Source organism: Amphiura filiformis, chromosome 6, assembly GCF_039555335.1.
Source record: "Amphiura filiformis chromosome 6, Afil_fr2py, whole genome shotgun sequence".
In the NCBI taxonomy this organism is placed as follows: Eukaryota; Metazoa; Echinodermata; class Ophiuroidea; order Amphilepidida; family Amphiuridae; genus Amphiura; species Amphiura filiformis.
In genome coordinates this window covers 26,744,098-26,762,927 of record NC_092633.1, presented here as the reverse complement: position 1 = coordinate 26,762,927, position 18,830 = coordinate 26,744,098, and the positions used below count along the sequence as shown (strand labels likewise).

The 18,830-nt window shown below is 39.2% G+C and overlaps 1 protein-coding gene and 1 long non-coding RNA gene across 2 annotated transcripts in view; both read right to left on the bottom strand.

Moving 5' to 3' along the window:
* Positions 1-3,194: 3,194 nt before the first annotated feature.
* Positions 3,195-8,362, bottom strand: LOC140155194 (uncharacterized). Its single transcript, XR_011859355.1, has 3 exons — positions 7,701-8,362; positions 4,650-4,734; positions 3,195-3,795 (listed from the first exon to the last, which is right to left on the bottom strand). It is a non-coding gene; the product is annotated as an uncharacterized lncRNA (long non-coding RNA).
* Positions 8,363-8,367: 5 nt separating this feature from the next.
* Positions 8,368-18,830, bottom strand: part of LOC140154439 (DNA damage-regulated autophagy modulator protein 1-like) — a gene marked incomplete at its 3' end in the record, with an annotated part of 106,068 nt that continues 95,605 nt past the window's right edge. The window contains exons 4-8 of the mRNA XM_072177005.1: positions 14,853-14,920; positions 14,089-14,246; positions 11,114-11,291; positions 9,718-9,767; positions 8,368-8,595 (exon numbers count right to left, since the gene is read on the bottom strand). Coding sequence (XP_072033106.1) covers positions 8,368-8,595; positions 9,718-9,767; positions 11,114-11,291; positions 14,089-14,246; positions 14,853-14,920 — 682 coding nt within the window. The remainder of the gene's footprint in view (positions 8,596-9,717; positions 9,768-11,113; positions 11,292-14,088; positions 14,247-14,852; positions 14,921-18,830) is intronic.

Sequence of the window (18,830 nt, the reverse complement as noted above, 5' to 3'; positions counted from 1 at the left end):
GCACTGTTCCACGCTCCTGTGAGATGTTGGCCCAATGGAGTAATATTCTAAGTCCAACATGCTCCAAGAGCATGTTTTGAATGCACACTGCTCCAGGAGCATATTATATGCTCCTGGAGCAGTGTGCATTCAAAACATGCTGCTGGAGCATGTTGGACATGCTCCTTGAGCATTGTGCATTCAAAACATGCTCCTGGAGCATGTTGGACTTAGAATATTACTCCATATTATTCATGCTCAGAGCAGCTCTTCCTGGAGCATAATTTAGGACCAAAATCTCTTTGAGATTTTGGCCCAAAATTATGCTCCAAGAGCAGTTGCTCCAGGAGCATGAATAATCTGAGTAATATTCTAAGTCAACATGCTCCAGGAGCATGTTTTGAATGCACACTGCTCCACGAGCAGATCTATGTTGGACATGCTCCTTGAGCATTGTGCATTCAAAACATGCTCCTGGGCATGTTGGACTTAGTTAATTACACCAGATTATTCATGCTCAGAGCAGCTCTTCCTGGAGCATAATTTAGGACCAACATCTCTTTGAGATTTTGGCCCAAAATTATGCTCCCAGAGCAGTTGCTCAGGAGCATGAATAATCTGAGTAATATTCTAAGTCAACATGCTCCAGGAGCATGTTTTGAATGCACACTGCTCCAGGAGCATATATATGTTGGACATGCTCCTTGAGCATTGTGTATTCAAAACATGCTCCTGGAGCATGTTGGACTTAGTTAATTACTCCAGTTTATTCATGATCAGAGCAGCGCTTCGTGGAGCATTATTTAGGAGAAAAATCTCTTTTGAGATTTTGGCCCAAAAGTATGCTCCAAGAGCAGTTGCTCCAGGAGCATGAATAATCTGGAGTAATATTCTAAGTCCAACATGCTCCAAGAGCATGTTTTGAATGCACACTGCTCCAGGAGCATATATATGTTGGACATGCTCCTTGAGCATTGTGCATTCAAAACATGCTCCTGGAGCATGTTGGACTTAGAATATTACTCCAGATTTATTCATGCTCGGAGCAGCTCTTCCTGGAGCAGCTGTTCCTGGAGCATAATTTAGGACCAAAATCTCACAGAAGTACAACTACTTGGATATTGTGACATTTGATGTTTTTGCAAGCTTTTGGGAGATGGACGATGTGAAATGGATTCTGTTGCATTTAGTAGTGGGTAATTTCATATTTAGAATGACCTATGATTACACTAGGGGCTATTTTAACGTGCCTCACTGTCACGGTCGTGCAATGAGATGAAAGTGTTGATGAAGTAGAGTGCGTTTCAAAAATAAAAATATTGACATTTTTACCTGCATGTGACCGTAAGAAAGGCTCTACCATTGTCTACTATTAAAGCATATCTACACGGATTGTTAATTGTCACTGTACAAATATTTTATCTCGGCACGTACGTGACAGTGAGACACGTTAAAATAGCCCCTGGATTACACAGTGTACAGTGCTATCTACTGAAGATAACAGACACACTGATCAGCATGCGGTGTAAAGTGCTATCAACTGCAGATAACGTATATACCACTGATTACAGTGTATGGTGTTATCTACTGAAGATAACAGGCACACTGCTGATCATGCAGTGTAAACTACTATCAACTGAAGATAACAGATATACCACTGATTACATACCGTATAGTGCTATCTACTGAAGATAACAGACACACTGCTGATCGTGCAGTGTAAAGTGCTATCAACTGAAGATAACAGTGTACCGTACGGTGCTATCTACTGAAGATAACAGACACACTGCTGATCATGCAGTATGAAGTGCTATCAACTGAAGATAACAGTGTACCGTATGGTGCTATCTACTGAAGATAACAGACACATTGCTGATCATGCAGTATGAAGTGCTATCAACTGAAGATAACAGATATACCACCGATTACAGTGTATGGTGTTATCTACTGAAGATAGCAGACACACTGTTGATCATGCAGTGTAAAGTACTATCTACTGAAGATATTAGATATTACAGTCATCTTGGGCTATTTAAATGCAGGCACTTAATTTAATGCCCCTGTGGCCAGATGGGTGCTGACATTACAGGTTGCAGACAGGATGGGTCACATGGGCATTAAATTAAGTGCCTTAAATAGCCTAGGATGACTGAGAGTGCTGATCTACTGAAGATAGCAGACACACTGCTGATCATGCAGTGTAAAGCCTCAACTGAAGGGTTATTAGTCAATAAATACAGCAACTTAGTTTTAATCCATAAACCTTACCCTAAATGTCACCCTTACCTGTAACCTAAGTCCTAAGCCCTAACCCAGACTCTAAAATAGCAGTCAGTTGGTCACTTTTAGTTCCATTCCATGCATGTTTCAGAATTATCACCTACCAGCCCAGTCTAATTAAAAAATGACCCACCACTAAATGCACCAGAATCTATTACATATGCACCCATCTCCTAAAAGCTCACACAAAAATATCAAAAATTACAGAAAATCCAAGTGGAACATTGCCTAATTGGCATAAATCAAAAATGGCCACTTATACAGGGGTGACATTACAAAGTTGGTCAAATCTTGTTAAAAAGCCGACGATACCAATTTATTCCCCTCGTCATAGGGATTGAGTATACAGCTCTTGAGTAATAGGGAAAAAGGTCAAATGTCAAAATTTGGGTACCACAGGGAATAAAGATGTAAACATTCTATGATTGTGAGAAAAACAAACTCAGATTGCTATGCTTGCAAAAACATTTTAAACAAAGAAAAGTTTGTCATATCTCAGGTGGTTGTTACTTTGGTAACATGCAGTGGGGGTAAAATCAACAAATTATGCTGAAATTTGCCCTAAAAGTAGACAATTCCCTAATTTTGGGTTTTTAATGGGGAACAAGGGGAAAGAGTTGTGACTGGGGAATAATTTGAAACCAGTTTCATTAAAATTAGAATATTTTTCAACTGTAGCTGCCTGTGGACCCCAAAATTTAACCTATCACCTTTTTGCCTATAACTCAAGAACTGTATGTTGGAGACAGGTCAAACTATACTTTTTCCCCATTCTTATATGGATATTATCCAGAGTGGAATAACTTTGAAATCTCACACATGCATAAGTGGCCATTTTGGATTCATGCAAAAATTAAGCATTGTTCCACTACTTTGACTTCTGGTGAATTTTATTAATATATTCTTTAATATGTTTTTCTGAAAAGAATGGATGATAAATAGAACTTGCCCAATTTGCAAAACCGCAATGCCCCTCAAATAGCGAGCGAGTTCTATTCACAAAACGTGATACCCCTCTAATAGCAAGCATCTTAGATCATTGTATGAGGGCCTGCTTGGAAAGCAGTGGTTGCCACTGAAGTAGTTTAAAGATTTCACAAATCAAATCAAACCGGTATAGGAGTCGAGCTCACAGCCTGTCTGTACTAGGTGGTTATATGAATTGTGTTGCAATTAGTGGTGGGTTATTCAGGTTATTTACCTTTGACTGGGCTACCTCTTCCACAACAGTTTAAAAAAAACACAATACAGTGTCATTCATGTGAAGTCACAAATTTAGCACTCCAGTTCTTAAATATAGTCTGATAAAATGTCACTTTAATATATTACCAAAGATAATTCATTTCACCTCTTGATTTTTGCTGAATACTGGTACTTTACATTATACTATAACATTGTTTGCCAAATGTGTAGATTGAATGACCAACAAGAAAATGTACGCTCTATACAAAAAGCATATTTGTTTATGGCAGCTATCATTCATGAGATGCATTGTAGATTGACGTCCTGAGGTCCCTTTTTCAAATCATCATGCCCCTGTGAAACAAAAAAATAAGAAGAAGAACATGATTATTTAAAAAGCTTGAATTATAAAACCATTTGATGTATGAGCAATACATGTAATGCATAGATGAAATCTACCAACATGAATTTCAACCAATGAATTTCTTGGATCTTGTATTCTATATCTACCTGTAGAAGTTTAAACTGGGGGTATGATTGGGAGGTCTATTTTTGGAGTCAGGGTACTGTGTCAGAACATTCAGCTAGAACAGATTTGAAAGCTGAAGTTGTCTGATGAGTAACGGGGGCAAGGTGGCGCAGCAGTACAGGTTCTACCTCAATAATCAGAGTTTTGCAAGTTTGAGCCCCAGCAGTGCCATCGTGTTGTGCCATTGTATTGAACAAGGCGCTTTACTTCACTTGCCTTTCTCTACCCAGGGGTGAAATGGGGAGCTGTTAGGAATATTGTCTATTTAGCGCAGGTCCAAAGGTATGAGCATGCTTTAGGCATTGTATGGCAGCCGACACATTCTAACAACAGCGGAATAAATTTAAAGCGCTTTGATACATGTGAAAGGCGCTGTATAAATGGCAGCATTTATTAATGGTGGATGTAAGCAAGTTGTTCCACCCTTTTACTGAATGAAAGAATTGAACATTGTACAATTCGTATCCTCTGAACATTTTCCCCAATACTTGACTTGGCTATGAAACTGCTTAACCCTAACCGCCTCAGGGTTTTTTTGACAACGGGAAGGGAAAGAAGGAAGGAATAAAGAGAGAAAACAAAGAGAGAAGTTGTTTGCTCTGGGTGGGATTCAATTTATCCCAATTTTCAACAATTTGTTTTCTGTATTTAGTTTTGATGTTGACTGTAATCTACTTACCAATTTACAGCAACAGATCCATTGTATCTTCACAGAGTCTTTATAGAGATAATTAATCCATTTCCACATTGATAAGCTAGGTCAACTGCAAACCAAACACACACAAAAATAAAAGCATTTAATATAAAATATGACTAAGGACCTATCGTTATTTACAGCAGGGGAATGGGCGTTTTGTTTTCCGGGTGCACCGCTCAGTCTGACACGCCGCTAGTCCGACAACACAAATTCCCTATACTTAGAGGTGCGTCAGTCCGAAAATGAAAAGCACAGCGCTAGTCCGAAAAAAAAGCATGCGCTAGTCTGAAAATGAAAACCACTGCAACAGTCCGACACGCCGCTAGTCCGAATCTGAAAACACAGTTTTCATTCCGACACGCCGCTAGTCCGAATCCGAAATACACTGCGCTAGTCCGAATTTGGAAAACACTTCTTCAGTCCGACACTGCGCTAGTCCAAAACTGAAAACCATGGCGCTAGTCCGAAACTGAAAACCATGGCGCTAGTCCGAAACTGAAAACTACAGCGCTGAAAAACACTGCGCTAGTCCGAATCTGAGAAACACTGCGCGAGTCCGAATCTGAGAAACACTGCGCTAGTCCGAATATCAGACTAGCGCAGTGTTTCCCCAATTCAAATTCGGACTAGCGCAGTGCTTTTCAAAATCGTTTTCAGTTTCGTACTAGCGCAGTGATTTTTAGATTCGGCGCAGTCTCGGACTGAAAGAGTGTTTTCCAGATTCGGACTAGCGCAGTGGTTTTCAATTTCGGACTAGCGCAGTGTTTTTCATTTTCGGACTAGCGCAGTGTCGGACTGGCAAAGTGTATTTTAGATTCGCACTAGCGGCATGTCGGACTGGTGCAGTGCATTTCAGATTCGGACTAGCAGCGTGTCGGACTAGCGGCGTGCCGGACTAGCGGAGTGTCGGACTAGCGGTGTGTCGGACTAATGGCCTGTACCTGTTTTCCCGCATTTCTCCATTTAAAACTTAAAAATCCCCCTCCTGGTTCAACAAAAATTTTGCATTCCCCCTCAAGAAACAAAAAAATTTGGGTTCCCCCCTCAAAATGCCCATCCCTCCCCTGTCGTAAATAACGATCGCTCCCTAACATTTATAGACTAACATTGCCTATCCAATATTGTGTCATAAGGCCTCGTATCCATAGGCTGTTGCCTTGTGGCGTGTGCCCTTGTTCCGTGTTTACTTTTTCCCATGTGACCTGCCACACAGACAAGCGAACCATAGCAGCCACTAAGCAAAACAAAGGTTCGTTGTCTGTGTGGCAGGTCACATGGGAAAAGTAAACACGAACAAGGGCACACGCCACAAGGGAACAGCCTATGGATACGAGGCCTAATGGATGGGCCTGGGGGATTGGCTGGCAAATATTTTGATTTTGAATCTAGCCAAAAGACAAAATCCAGATTAATTGTTGGTATTAAGTAAAATTGTTTTTCCCCCCAAAAAATGAAGTATTTTTGTAAGGACATCCCTGTTGTTTCTTAACCGGCACAAACATCTAAGCAGTAGAATCGTGTTTTTAGCTTGCGACTGTATGCATAAACCCATTATCATACGATCATCAAGGATCTACAAGTGTGCTGCTGTTGTCGGCGCATGCGAGCTGTCTTATGCTGGTTTCATACTTGCCGCTTTGAAGATGACCGGTACCTTTTACAGTTCCATGCAATCATGATCCTTTGATTGCATGCGTGTAGTCATGGTAGTGTTAGTGTTAGGCCTATAATTTGGTTCATCAAGTTCGGTAGTGACTAGGTGCTTATTTTGCTCGCCGCCCCAGACAAACAAGTACCTAGACCAGTGACTTTGACAAGGGCGCAAGCAAGCAGATTATGTTCGCATCTACAGAACATGTTGCATTTGACGCGAGCAATATGGCGCAACAATCGCATAAACAGCGCGTCTTTCTCTCCAGACATGAACGCCTATTTCTGCGCGTCCGACCACCCGACCAAAATCAGCTTGGATACGTGGCTTCACCTACTGCCCCGGCTACTGCCATGGTTAAGTATGGGCACTCATAGGTCTAGGTGGTATGTCTATGCTTGCCGCAGTATCGAATCGCGCGTAAAGTTAAACGCCATGTACACGCACGTGCACAGCTGCGATTTGTCAGCACGCTTGCGGCACAACCGCGAAAGAGCATTGACATCACTACCAAACTTGAGGTGAACCAAATTATAACTTTTCAATAGAGGTAGTCATTGTATTGACACTGTCATTGTGACGTCAACGCCGCCATCTTGTGGGTATGAGTACCTTGTTGCTAAGTCTAAGATCACCGCGTTGACGCTTGAGCCTTGACTGAAGAGGTGCGCAATGCGTTGCGACTACCGCGTAATCGAGGACGTAATGTCTATCGCATGGCATGCAGTACGGCAGGACTCACTGGACGGCGGATCCCGCGGAAAAGGCTATTGCTGTTGCCGATTGCTCAGACCATTTCGTTCTAATTTCCGGCAGAAACCTAATTAATACTTAAAATAATAGCAGCAAGGTCAAGGACAATGTCAGGAATATGTGTAAGCTCATGAACATATTAAATGAATACATGAATAACGTCCATGTTAACATGTAACATCACGACATGAACATAAGCACATGCCAGTGCATCTCACAATTACATTTACAAACATGCAAACACATGAACATGTAAGCTTACAAAATTAAACATTGGCCCGGGACCGGGTGGGACTCAGTCAGGCCGATCAGACAGTCACATTTCTCTCAGAATTCAGCCCCGTCTTCAGCTCACGACAGGCAACTGCAAACAACAAGGCTAGTGGAAAGGTTTGTGTACTCAAAGGAATGAGCATGATGATTTCGATCATACATCAGGCGACAGGAATGCACATCCGTATTAATTTACCATGGCATGACCCGGAAGTTTTGACTGGTTAAAAAAACAAAAAAACAAAAAAACTTTGTAACAACTATCCGATGTCCTCAAAATTTACCCGCAAAAATCAGTTTCTAATTTCGCTTTTATCAACATTCGATTCCAAAAACAAGTATAATGTTTTAAATACCTTGTTTCTGCCGTGTGCCCGATTCTGCAGCAATAAAATATACCATTTGGCCGGCCATTTGGTTCATCTTTGTTGACGAACTCCGCTGAAATTGAAATCCGTCGATGTGTGTGCCTGCCAAATCTCTTTGTGTTTCGCCGCCGACCCTTCGCCCCGCCCACAATTTCTTAAAACTTTTTACAGATTTTTATCTGCCCAGGCTCCGACGTCATTCTGCCCTAGCGACCAATCTGCCCTGGCGACGGTGTGACATTTTGGTCAGATAAAAACCGCCTTCGTTGCTCACCCCATCTATCTAAGAGATCAAGCGTTACACCGAAGTATTCTGATTGGTCCGCAATGTGAATATGAATATTAATCTCGAAATGTCAACATGAATATTAAGTAGATTCGGCCGTCTTTGATCTTGATCATGTCAAGTATATAGTGATTTCTGAAAGGTTCGATCGGGAAAAGTGGTGGCGCTATATTAATAATTAATCAAACCAGCAGGGACACGATACGATGAATCGATATTTATTGAATATTTTTTTATGATATTTTCTGATTACTTGTAACAAACAGAAAGAGACAAAAATAAGATAAATGAACACATAATATTTTAAAGATGTATTTTATTTGACAAAACATTTTACAAACAATACAAGAATGCCTACAGCTCTTGGTTTCCATTACAACTGTTCCTCCTACTTTCTGATTCCACTGATGCTGTTCCAGACACTGTTTCTGATGTGGGAACGGGTGTAAATGCCACCCATGATCCACCTTTGAAATGTTTGAATTCATGTGTGAGTTTGATAGATTTGAACTCCAGGGCAAAGGTCAGGAAGAACAGGTCAAAGGTTACAATTAGAAACCATTCAAATGCTGCACTGATTCGTCTGTAATATATTTGCTGAAAAAGAAAGAAAGAGATGATGGTTATATTAATGGTGATCATATATACGATAAAAATGTTGGTGAAACTATTTACATATTGCTATGTAGCCAGTGGCAGTGCCAGGATTTTTCGGGGCATTGGGGGAATTGAATTTAAGAGGGGGAAAATCAACCAATTTTGAGCAAAACTGCTGCAAAAAGTGGACATTTTCGTAATTTTGGGGTTTTACTGGGGTGGCAGCAGGGGGGGGGAAGAGTTCTGACCCCATCCCCCCTGGCACCGCCACTGTATGTTAGCACCATATTCGCAGATTATTCTGACCCTTCCAAATGAATGTGGTCAGAGTTAATTCAAGCCTTACTACATTCACATTGAAGAACACTACAACCCTATGAGATACTTGTGTGGAGCATTTATATCCCAAACCTAAACATTAACCCTAAAGCCGCACATTCTCTTGAAATAGAAGCATTTTTTGGAGAGCATTTCCCATTTTACATTACATTCTCTACATAATCCAAGCTGTGCAAACTCATTCAACCACACACCTGACATTGTTGTCTGACTGCAACTAACTTTGAGACATGTGGGTTAATACCAGCAATATATTAAACACACTACATAATTATTATTTTTCAACCTGTTTTGAAAATTTCACCCATACATGAGGCACAAGATTGATGAACTCATACTACATCATACGCTTTCCCTGAATTTCTTCATGTGTCATTTTGTCCCACGCAGGTATCAGTGCCGAAAGACTTTCATGGCAGCAGGAGCCAAATGCAGTTTCAGATGAGGTGGAATCTATACATTTTCTTCAGTAGCCTTTGCTTGGATTAGTTTGAGGGTAAGTGGGAGGGGGGCAATTCCAGGTCTGTACACCTTGCAATTAAGAAAATGCTCTTCACAGGTAATCAGACTCCTTCAGCAAATGACTTCCTTGTACATTTCTATGCTTTTGTAATTTTAACTGTCTCGTACCACATTATTGACACTTTTACCAAACTTTTTCCAAAACAAGGAGACATTTTTCTTGCCACGTCTTGGTTTCCCTCATTTCTATATTAGGTATGTGATACAACAATAAATGACATTATTCAAGCTTGTTAATAATAAGTTATGATTCATACTTACTGGATTGCACTCGTCCGCATCCCATCTTAAAGCTGTACCAAAAAGAATGACTGCAATTATATGGTTAAGGAAAAAATCTTTTCAACTTTCAATGATTATTTTGTGAACCTATACCCTTCTTATCGTTCCATATGAACAGGAATTTCCACATCAAGGGAAAAACATGATCTTCATTACGTGCAAGACATTTTCTAATTATAAATGAAAGATTAAGATTCTTTTTCTCTTCTGTTTTTCTCTCTTTTCCATATTAAAGCTGACTCGTCCTGCTGATTATTTCACCAAGGCCTTTTGATAAGCAACGTAGAATTTTCGCTGCTTTAGAGTGAATCGTTCCATATGAACAGGAATTTCCACATCAAGGGAAAAACATGATCTTCATTACGTGCAAGACATTTTCTAATTATAAATGAAAGATTAAGATTCTTTTTCTCTTCTGTTTTTCTCTCTTTTCCATATTAAAGCTGACTCGTCCTGCTGATTATTTCACCAAGGCCTTTTGATAAGCAACGTAGAATTTTCGCTGCTTTAGAGTGAATCTTGTTACCAAGAAAAAAGTGAATATGCCTACATAGGAAATAGTAGAAATCTTGCTATTTTGTGAAATTGTACCTGTATCTTATTGGACATTAAGAAGTTTACTCCATGCAGCCTCCAACTTTCCTTATATCACAGAACCTCATTTTAATTTGAGTCCTTCCTCATAAGAAACCCTTTGATATGCAAACCTTCCCTTTTAACATGTTTAAGTTAGTTTGTTTTCCCTATCTTCCTCCACTGATCAATTTCCATATTCATTCTAATTAATGCCTCCGGGCATTTCATTTTCCAAAGGGGGCATCTATTCTTTGCAATGATAATTCTCATGAGAGGGGCTTTTAATTAGAGAGAATATATAGTAAATCATCTTCTAGCTAATCATCTGCTAGACCAATGTAGTGTTCAATATGCCATATAGGGTTATTCCAGTTGAAACCCATACACCCCCTATGGAAGAAATGCCCTTAATCTCCCACACAGGGGGTGTAGATTTCAAATGGAGGCATCGATTCAAGTAATTCCATTTGATATTCATGCTACCTGTGTGGAAGATTCAAGTTATGTCTTCCATATGGGGGTGTGTGGATTTCAACTGGAATAGCCCAAAAGCAATAGCTAAGTTAATGCTCTGCGTGCTAGCCATGCGCTTCAACAGAAAAAGTTCAAGTGTTGAAATATTTTCTCAAAATATCAAGAGCTATTTTAAGAAAAACTGAACCAATACCAGACTTGTTTGTACTCATTTTAATGCATTTTTCATGCTGATTCCAAATATGGTCATGAAAATTTACATTTCTGAAATTTTGAATTTTCTGCAGTCGACACTCGCGTGGAGAGAGTTAAATTCAAAGGATACCAAGAGCTGTGGTGAGTGCAGCAAAACTTGCTAATGAAAGCCGTAGGAAACACATATAAGGCGGACTCAGTAATGGTGATGTCTTGAATGAAAGCCATGTGTGGATGAAACAATAGGCAACACCACATGTAAAACAAAAGAAGGCACCCATCAGATGAGCCATCAGATTCTCATCTTCCTGTAAAAGGAAACAACAAAAGAAAGCATTGTTATTCAATTGTCAATCTATAATTTGGTAGTTTTTGATTTTGAAATTTTAAAGTTTAACACTTTTGTCATTTTGTTAAATGTCTCCTATATATATATATATATATATATATATATATATATATATGTATGAATATCAATAAATCTTTGTTAACAGATAAGCAAATGTGATACAGAATTGACTGTGAGAATGAGAGAGAGAGAGAGGCAGACAGCGAAAGAGACAAAAAAGGAAAGAGAGCAAAAATGAGAGGGAGTGATGTAAAGCAAGCCACGTCATTGTACCGTGTGCTTACTAATGATAAGTCATATCATATATTGTTATTCATATATCTGCCAAACACACATAGCACCCCTCCCACACACACACCATACATGCAAACACCAGCAACTGAGGATTTCAACCAGAAGCATAGCCAGCGAGGGGGGGGCTGAGTGCCCAAATGAAAGAAAAAAGTGCCCCTCTGACAAAAAAAAGAAAGAGAAAATCGGGAGGGCAAAGTAAAAGACACCAAAATTCACCCCGATCATGGGGTAAAATAGTGTAAAATACAATAGAGCCCTTTTCATCCTGATAATGAGCGAAAATACAAATTTATGTATTGTACGATGCAACAGCAATTTTTTTTGTCTGTTCCCCCGAAATTGTATTCCCCCCCCCCAGACCAAGAAAGCTGGCTATGTCCCTGATCTCAACCCACTCTACTAATTTTTCACTATCTAACTACAGCCACACGCCTTTGAGCGACAAGGCGGCAACTGCAGTTTTGATATAGAAACACCCATCCAGGAACCGCAGACCCTGCGGTTCCTGTGTTCTGAGTTACACAGAGAGTTCTCATGTGTAGGTCCTCATTTGTCTGTGTTTACAAACATAAACACATACTCTAGTCATACACATAAATCCACATGCTTACAAATCAAATTAAATAAAAGTGTGTGCAAAATAGCATACACTGGAACCTATGTTTTATCAGAATGATAAAAAGTTAAAATGTGGAACTGACAGAGTAGCAGACTCTTTGCCTGCTTCTAAGCTTAACACTTCTTTAAACCAGCAAAAGTTTGATGTTTCCTTTGTACGTCACTGGCAGTTGACTGGGCTAGCAGAGGCCTAGTTGAGGTTGTCTCATACCATTACATTTATGGGATGTGCTGTCTTGAAGTTCCACTGTCCAACATTTATTTCACAAAACACAAGTTTTGTGTCATTTTAAATAAAAATTAACATTTTCATTTATAAATGAGCCATATACTGCAAGCACATCACAAGCGGGGCACTTTCACTGGTGCCCCACTTTTTGTGCAATTTTTGCACTTTTTTGCACGGTTTTGAACTATTTTGCCGCTTTTTTGCAGCTTTACATAAATTTGGGCGCCCCTCTTTTTGTCCCCTTGCTATGTGCATGCTATACTGGTTAAATTCAGTTTAACCATTTTGAAATTGTTGATCATCAGACTTTCATGATCAGATCTTTCAAGCTCAGCAAATTATGTTTATTTTATGAGAATGAAAATGGATAAGTTTCTGTTAAAGAGTTTATATTTTCTTCATTAGTACTAGGATAAAAAGACAAGCACGAGAGGGATAAAGAATTTGCTCTATTATTCACCTAAACATCAAAAACACTTTGGGCATGAACAGCCACAAGATGCACAGATGAACAGAGCCAGTTTGCAACAACTGATAAACAATGTATATGGGCTATGGGTGGACAATGGAAGAGAAGCCAACAGGTTTGGAGAACAAATGGCTACACAACTGGTCGACACAGCTTGTCACTTTGGTTTATCCAAGTTGCTTGGGACAAAATACGGGCGGATCCAGGATTGTCGGGGGACACAGAGGCTAGAATTGGCTGAAATTGAGCTGATTTGGCACAATGTTTCCTGATTTGAGCTATGTTTTGAGGAATTTTAGGGGGTACCAGATTTTCTCCTATAGATGTGGATCTGCTCCTGCATAGAGAATGTTAAACCAGGAAGCTTGGACTCGCACAAACCATATGGTTATATATTAGTATATTAATGTCGTAAGGTTGGCCTCTTGGTGAATCAGCCGTTCAAAAGGAAGCTTATCAGGAACTAGGTACACCAAAACATCATGTCTCAACATATCATTTACAGCTATCTTGCATCCCATATACTTACATGACTACATGTACACACACATACATCTAGCTTAACCATACAAATATCCAGGCTGGGAAATAAGTGGGGGCCAGGGGCCATTTGGCCACCGTAAAGCCCCAAAAGGCCCAGGTTCTGAAGTAAATACCTATTTGATTCAAACTGGCCCCTGGCCCAAATGGTCATTTTGACTATTAATCAGAATGGTGCATTTTGTTCATAGAATTAAGGTTATTTCTTGCATTCTCTGCCTGTTTATCTGGTTAATAAGGCATTTATCATAACATTGTCAAATATCAGTAATTATGTACTTTCAAAATAGCCGCTGGTTCATTGAAAATAGCCCCTGGTTCCGTGTAGGCTGTGAACCAGGGGCTATTTTTTTACAAAGTAGCCCCTGCTGGTGCAGCACTTCTTATTTCCCAGCCTGCAAATATCTCAACATCAAGCTTCACTTCTTTATGAACATTACATATTTGGTTTGCATCAGTAGCATAGTTAGGGCTTTTCTAGAGGGGGGGCAAGAGGGGGCTTCTGGCTTCACCCTCAACTCTTGTCTTGCCCCCCTTCCAAGTGTCTCTGACAAAGACTAGGTAAATAAGAATAAAAACAAAGAAAGACAATAAATGCATACTTACAGGAAAGTTTGCTAGTATTGCTAAGCCCAATGCGGATATCACACCTAGGACCAGGCCTGCTGTGTTGGCCCTTCCTATTCGCTTAAAACCCTCCTCTTCTTCCAGTTTACAATGGTATTGACCAATCAATTTGTATCTTATAAACATGGTGGTTATTACTGGAGAAAAATAAAACAGTGTTAACAATATTATGAACTAATTACTGTCTTTAAGATATTCATTAGAACCTCTTTCCAAACAGCAATGATGGTATTGCATTTAGAGAAGCCTGTTTCAATTTTTAGCAGTCTCAATTACATAATCAAACAGAATAGTAAGTTTTTGATAGTATAAAATGCTTTTTTATTAGCGCCAATCCGGCATGAAAAGTCGGCCTTAATTGTCAAAAAGTGGCTGAAAAGAACAAAACAAATGGGCCAATTTGCCAAAAAGTGGGGGGGACCCCCCCCCCCCCGAATTGACACCCATGCCGACAACATTACACAACTAAACAAAAAATTATACATTATGTTGCTAACGAATAGCAGAGAGCAATAATTATTTGTGCAATAAAATACCAAATTGTGTGGACTTGAGGGAAAAAGCAAAGAAGTAGGAAAGTTATAGATTTTGCTCAAATGTACGATTAAAACTGAATTATGCAAGAACAATGGTTATGTGGTAAAAATCAAATTGCGTAATAAAAATAGTCATAGAACATTACTAGATTTTCAAATCAAACTGTTGGAGCATTTATTTCTACAGCCTGACTTTTATATACTTACATAAAGCTGCTACTAAATCTAGAAATAAGCTAAAAATACTGCTCTCTGGGTAAGCAACACCGGTATCACTGAAAGAAAGCAAAATAATAATAATAATTATTATTATTATTAATTATTAGTTAGAATAGCAAGAACCAGAGGCCTATCCAGAACTTTCCAGGGGAAAAGGAAAGGCAACTTTCAAGAGGAGAAAATGTGATGAAAATGGTCAAAAAAGGGCTAAAAGTACACAAAAAAGCTTTAAAATCTTAAATATCTGGACAGCAGCTAGGAGGATGGGGGGGGGGCAATAGGGAGGGCCACACTTCTCACAGGGGAATCCCCCCTTTGCTGCTATGCCAAAGACAAGAACTATTAAAACTTGCAGCACAAATAAAATGCATAATGTAGTCTGCATGAAAAATAAAATATTTTATAAAAAAAGTGCTGATCCATTTAGTGGCACTGACACTCGCTGTACCAGCTCCTTTCTTAAAGCTGGATATTATCTTTCATTTGAGTTGGAAGTTGTCATGAGGTTGCAACATTCTCGCAGGAAATTCTATGTTTTAATGTACTATTTTATGTGTAATAATCAATAATGCTGTAATGCATGCATAATTTACAGCTGGGTTATTTACAGTTGCAATATTTCTTAACCCTCTATATACAACCTACAACAAATCCGTCTGACTGGCGGTGAAAACATTTTCATAACATTTCTCAAAAAATTAAGTAAATTCAGCGTTTAAAAATTAAGAAAACATGCTGTCAAGTAATACAAACATGCTTTGCTTTTGTTCAATTATGTAAGATTTATTATCTTCCTTGATTTTTAAGTAAAAATCTAGAAATTGGTTGCGATATTGGAGCCATGTGTAAACCATGTTGATATGTAACTATATTTGAAGGAAATAGTTTTGGACCACTGAGTCAGAGCGATTGCAATCTTGGATTTGGTTCAACCATACAGTCATCCATCATGTATACTAACTTAGTTCAATTTGATGTATAAATAGTGCACCAAAATTATCCTATGTAACATCCAGGTCCGTACTCAGGATTTTTTTTTTAGGGGGGAGGTGCTGATTTTGAAAAAGTGGACCTTTTTTCAAAGGGATGGGGGTATTTTGTAAAAGTGGACTTTCTTTCCAAAATGTTGACCTTTTTGGACCAAAAATGCATAAAAACCCTTTTTATTTTGCTTTCCATGCTTGCAAATTGTGAAATTTTTGGAGGAGGCATATAGGGATGTGCCGTAAACTATAAAATCTGAAGAAAAAATATGTACCTATCTAACGCCCAAATCCTTAGATGGGTCCCTATTTTTGGCAAATCCTCAGCTATGATTCCTTTTTTAGGCAAAATTACCCTTTTTTTAAAAAATGGGTACAGGTTCAGAACCTCAAGCTGCACATCTCCATCAAAAAATTAATCTAAGATAATTCAAGTACCCTTCCCCCCCAGCAATCAGCGATTAGCTAAACAAGAACAAGCAAAAAAAATCATCAACATTTTGATTTGGGCATTTTTGGAAGAAATATATATTGTGCAAGTGTGCTGCGCAAATGACAAACAAAACAATTCCCTAAAAATAAATTTTGATACTTCACATGGAGGTAAGGCAGTGACAGTATCCAGGAGGCACGGGTGGGGGGGGGGGGGGCAAAAAAAACCCAGTTAGAACTCTTTCCCCACAGATGTCCCCAGTAAAAACCCAAAATTATGAAAATGTCCACATTTTGCGGCAATTTTGCACAAAATATGTTGATTTTTTACCCCCCCCCCCGAAAATATTTCTGGTGCCGACATTGAGACAAGGTATGTATGTACTTTTATTCTTGTACATAATAAGGCTATCAAAATTCAGCCAGAATGATTAACCTACAAAGACACTCGAGCATGCAATGCTAGGGATGATAGCCAATAACAGCTAATAACGCTATGTGAATAAAAATAAGCACAAGCTTTACCAGTATGATCAACTTTACACATTTGTGACCAGTCACATCAAAACGGGGAACTAATTGCAGGAAAAATCAAATAAGAGATAATACTTTGGTGTTACATAGAATTTGATCAGCTTTATTTTGAGACATCACTTGTCAAATAGATCAAGGCATTTAGATTTTAGGTGACAGTCAAGTCATGTTCTTTATATTTTCATACCTGATTTCATCAATATTTAGGGACACAAACACTTGTAAAGGGGGCCTGATGCAAAAAGGGGGGCCTGAAAATTTCTATCCCTCTGAAGCGGGGCCTTTAAAAATATCACTTAATTTTTCTCATAGAACATGAGTTTACATTATTTTCTTTGGGGTTGATGGTCATTTTTCATGGCCAAAAAGGGGGGCTCTGAAAATAATTTTAGGTCCGAAAGAGGGGCCCTGAAAAAATATGATTTTTTTCTTTTTGCATCAGGCCCCCCTGTTACAAGTTTTTATGAAAGGTCCCTTAGAAAAGCAGTTTGCCTCAAAGTCCCCCATTTTGATGTGATTGATAACATTATTTTATACTTGTTGGTCATTAATTGGAGTTAGGCAAAACAAATATCTTTGATAGTCCGTTGTTTCATAAGTCAGGGAGAATTAAGTCTTGATTTCACTTAGTGATGTCCCCAACTGAAGCCAAACAATGGTGTAAAAGCACCCCTCAAATTATTGTGCCTGGATGAGCTATTGGCCTGAATTGTCAAAAAGTGGCTGAAAAGAACAAATGTAATTTTGCCAAAAGGTTGCCAGGGGGAGGGGGGAGACACATCCCGCTGTCCCCAGGATTGACACCCATGGGGAAAGGGCGACTCTCCAGTCCCCTTTGTATGTACACCATGGTAAGTATAAAGAAAATATCCCCAGAAAATATCATAAACCAGACAAAAGCAACAAGACACATGTTTTATTTTAAATTGGCGAACAGTAGAGCAGAACAGAAGGGAAGCATTTTGCCTTTGAAATCAAAGTAGACAGCTTAAAAAATAATTAAAAAGTACTTTACATTAGACGGGACCTATACACACCAGTTGATGCATGGTCCTTATCAGCCCTTATCATAAAATTCCAGGCCTTTTTCGTTTAAAATAAAATAAAAAAAGCCAAAGCCACCAAAAGAGTGATCCGAGGAAACTGACACACAAAGTCTGTGACCATACTACGATACTACCGCAGGTTTTGAACTTGATTTTCAACAAGGTGTGGAGTTCAAGTCTTGGTGACCACTGTGGAACCTCATTATAGTCACTATAGATTAAATCTGGCAGCAACAAGACTATATTTACTATCTATGACCTAATACCAGTCTGTAGCACAACGGCAAGCCGTTTACAGTAAAATACAACGGCTGGCAGTTGTCAACAACGGCTGCCCGTTGACAATTCGGGAAATCGGATTTGGGCTCTCTTTTTCCTAATTTGTGCTCACTATTAGGGAATTGTATGCATATTTTAATGCTGGCAACACTACTTTTTCCGCCCAACGATCACATGACGTCATCGACTTCAACTCAGACCCTGCCACAGTCCAGATATTCATGAAAATGGCGACGATATTGTCATGTTTATGGTCAGAAACAAGCAACTTCATGGGCCAATTACGGTGCTTTACCGGAATAATTTGGTGAGTTGGAATATTTTTGGTACTAAAATGATGTTCGCTGTGCATGACTCCGCAAAAATATTGCTGGGTAAATCATTCTTTCATGGAGGTAAATCGTTTGGGAAATTGGCTTTTTCCAACAAAATTGCATTCACCAACGAGTACACGTTGACCACATATCAACGCCGTATCGTTGTTGCCAGAATTATCAACGTGATTGCGTTGTAAACAACGACTGTCCGTTGACAAATCAACGGAACGACGTTGGTCTGTGATAAACGTAGATTGCTGATACAATCTGATCATGCTGACCTGTTTGTCGTTTTTAGTTTGAACATTGTTGCACGACAATATGCAGAATTCGACAACCTTTCACTATGTTTTCATTGTACATGACATTCACATA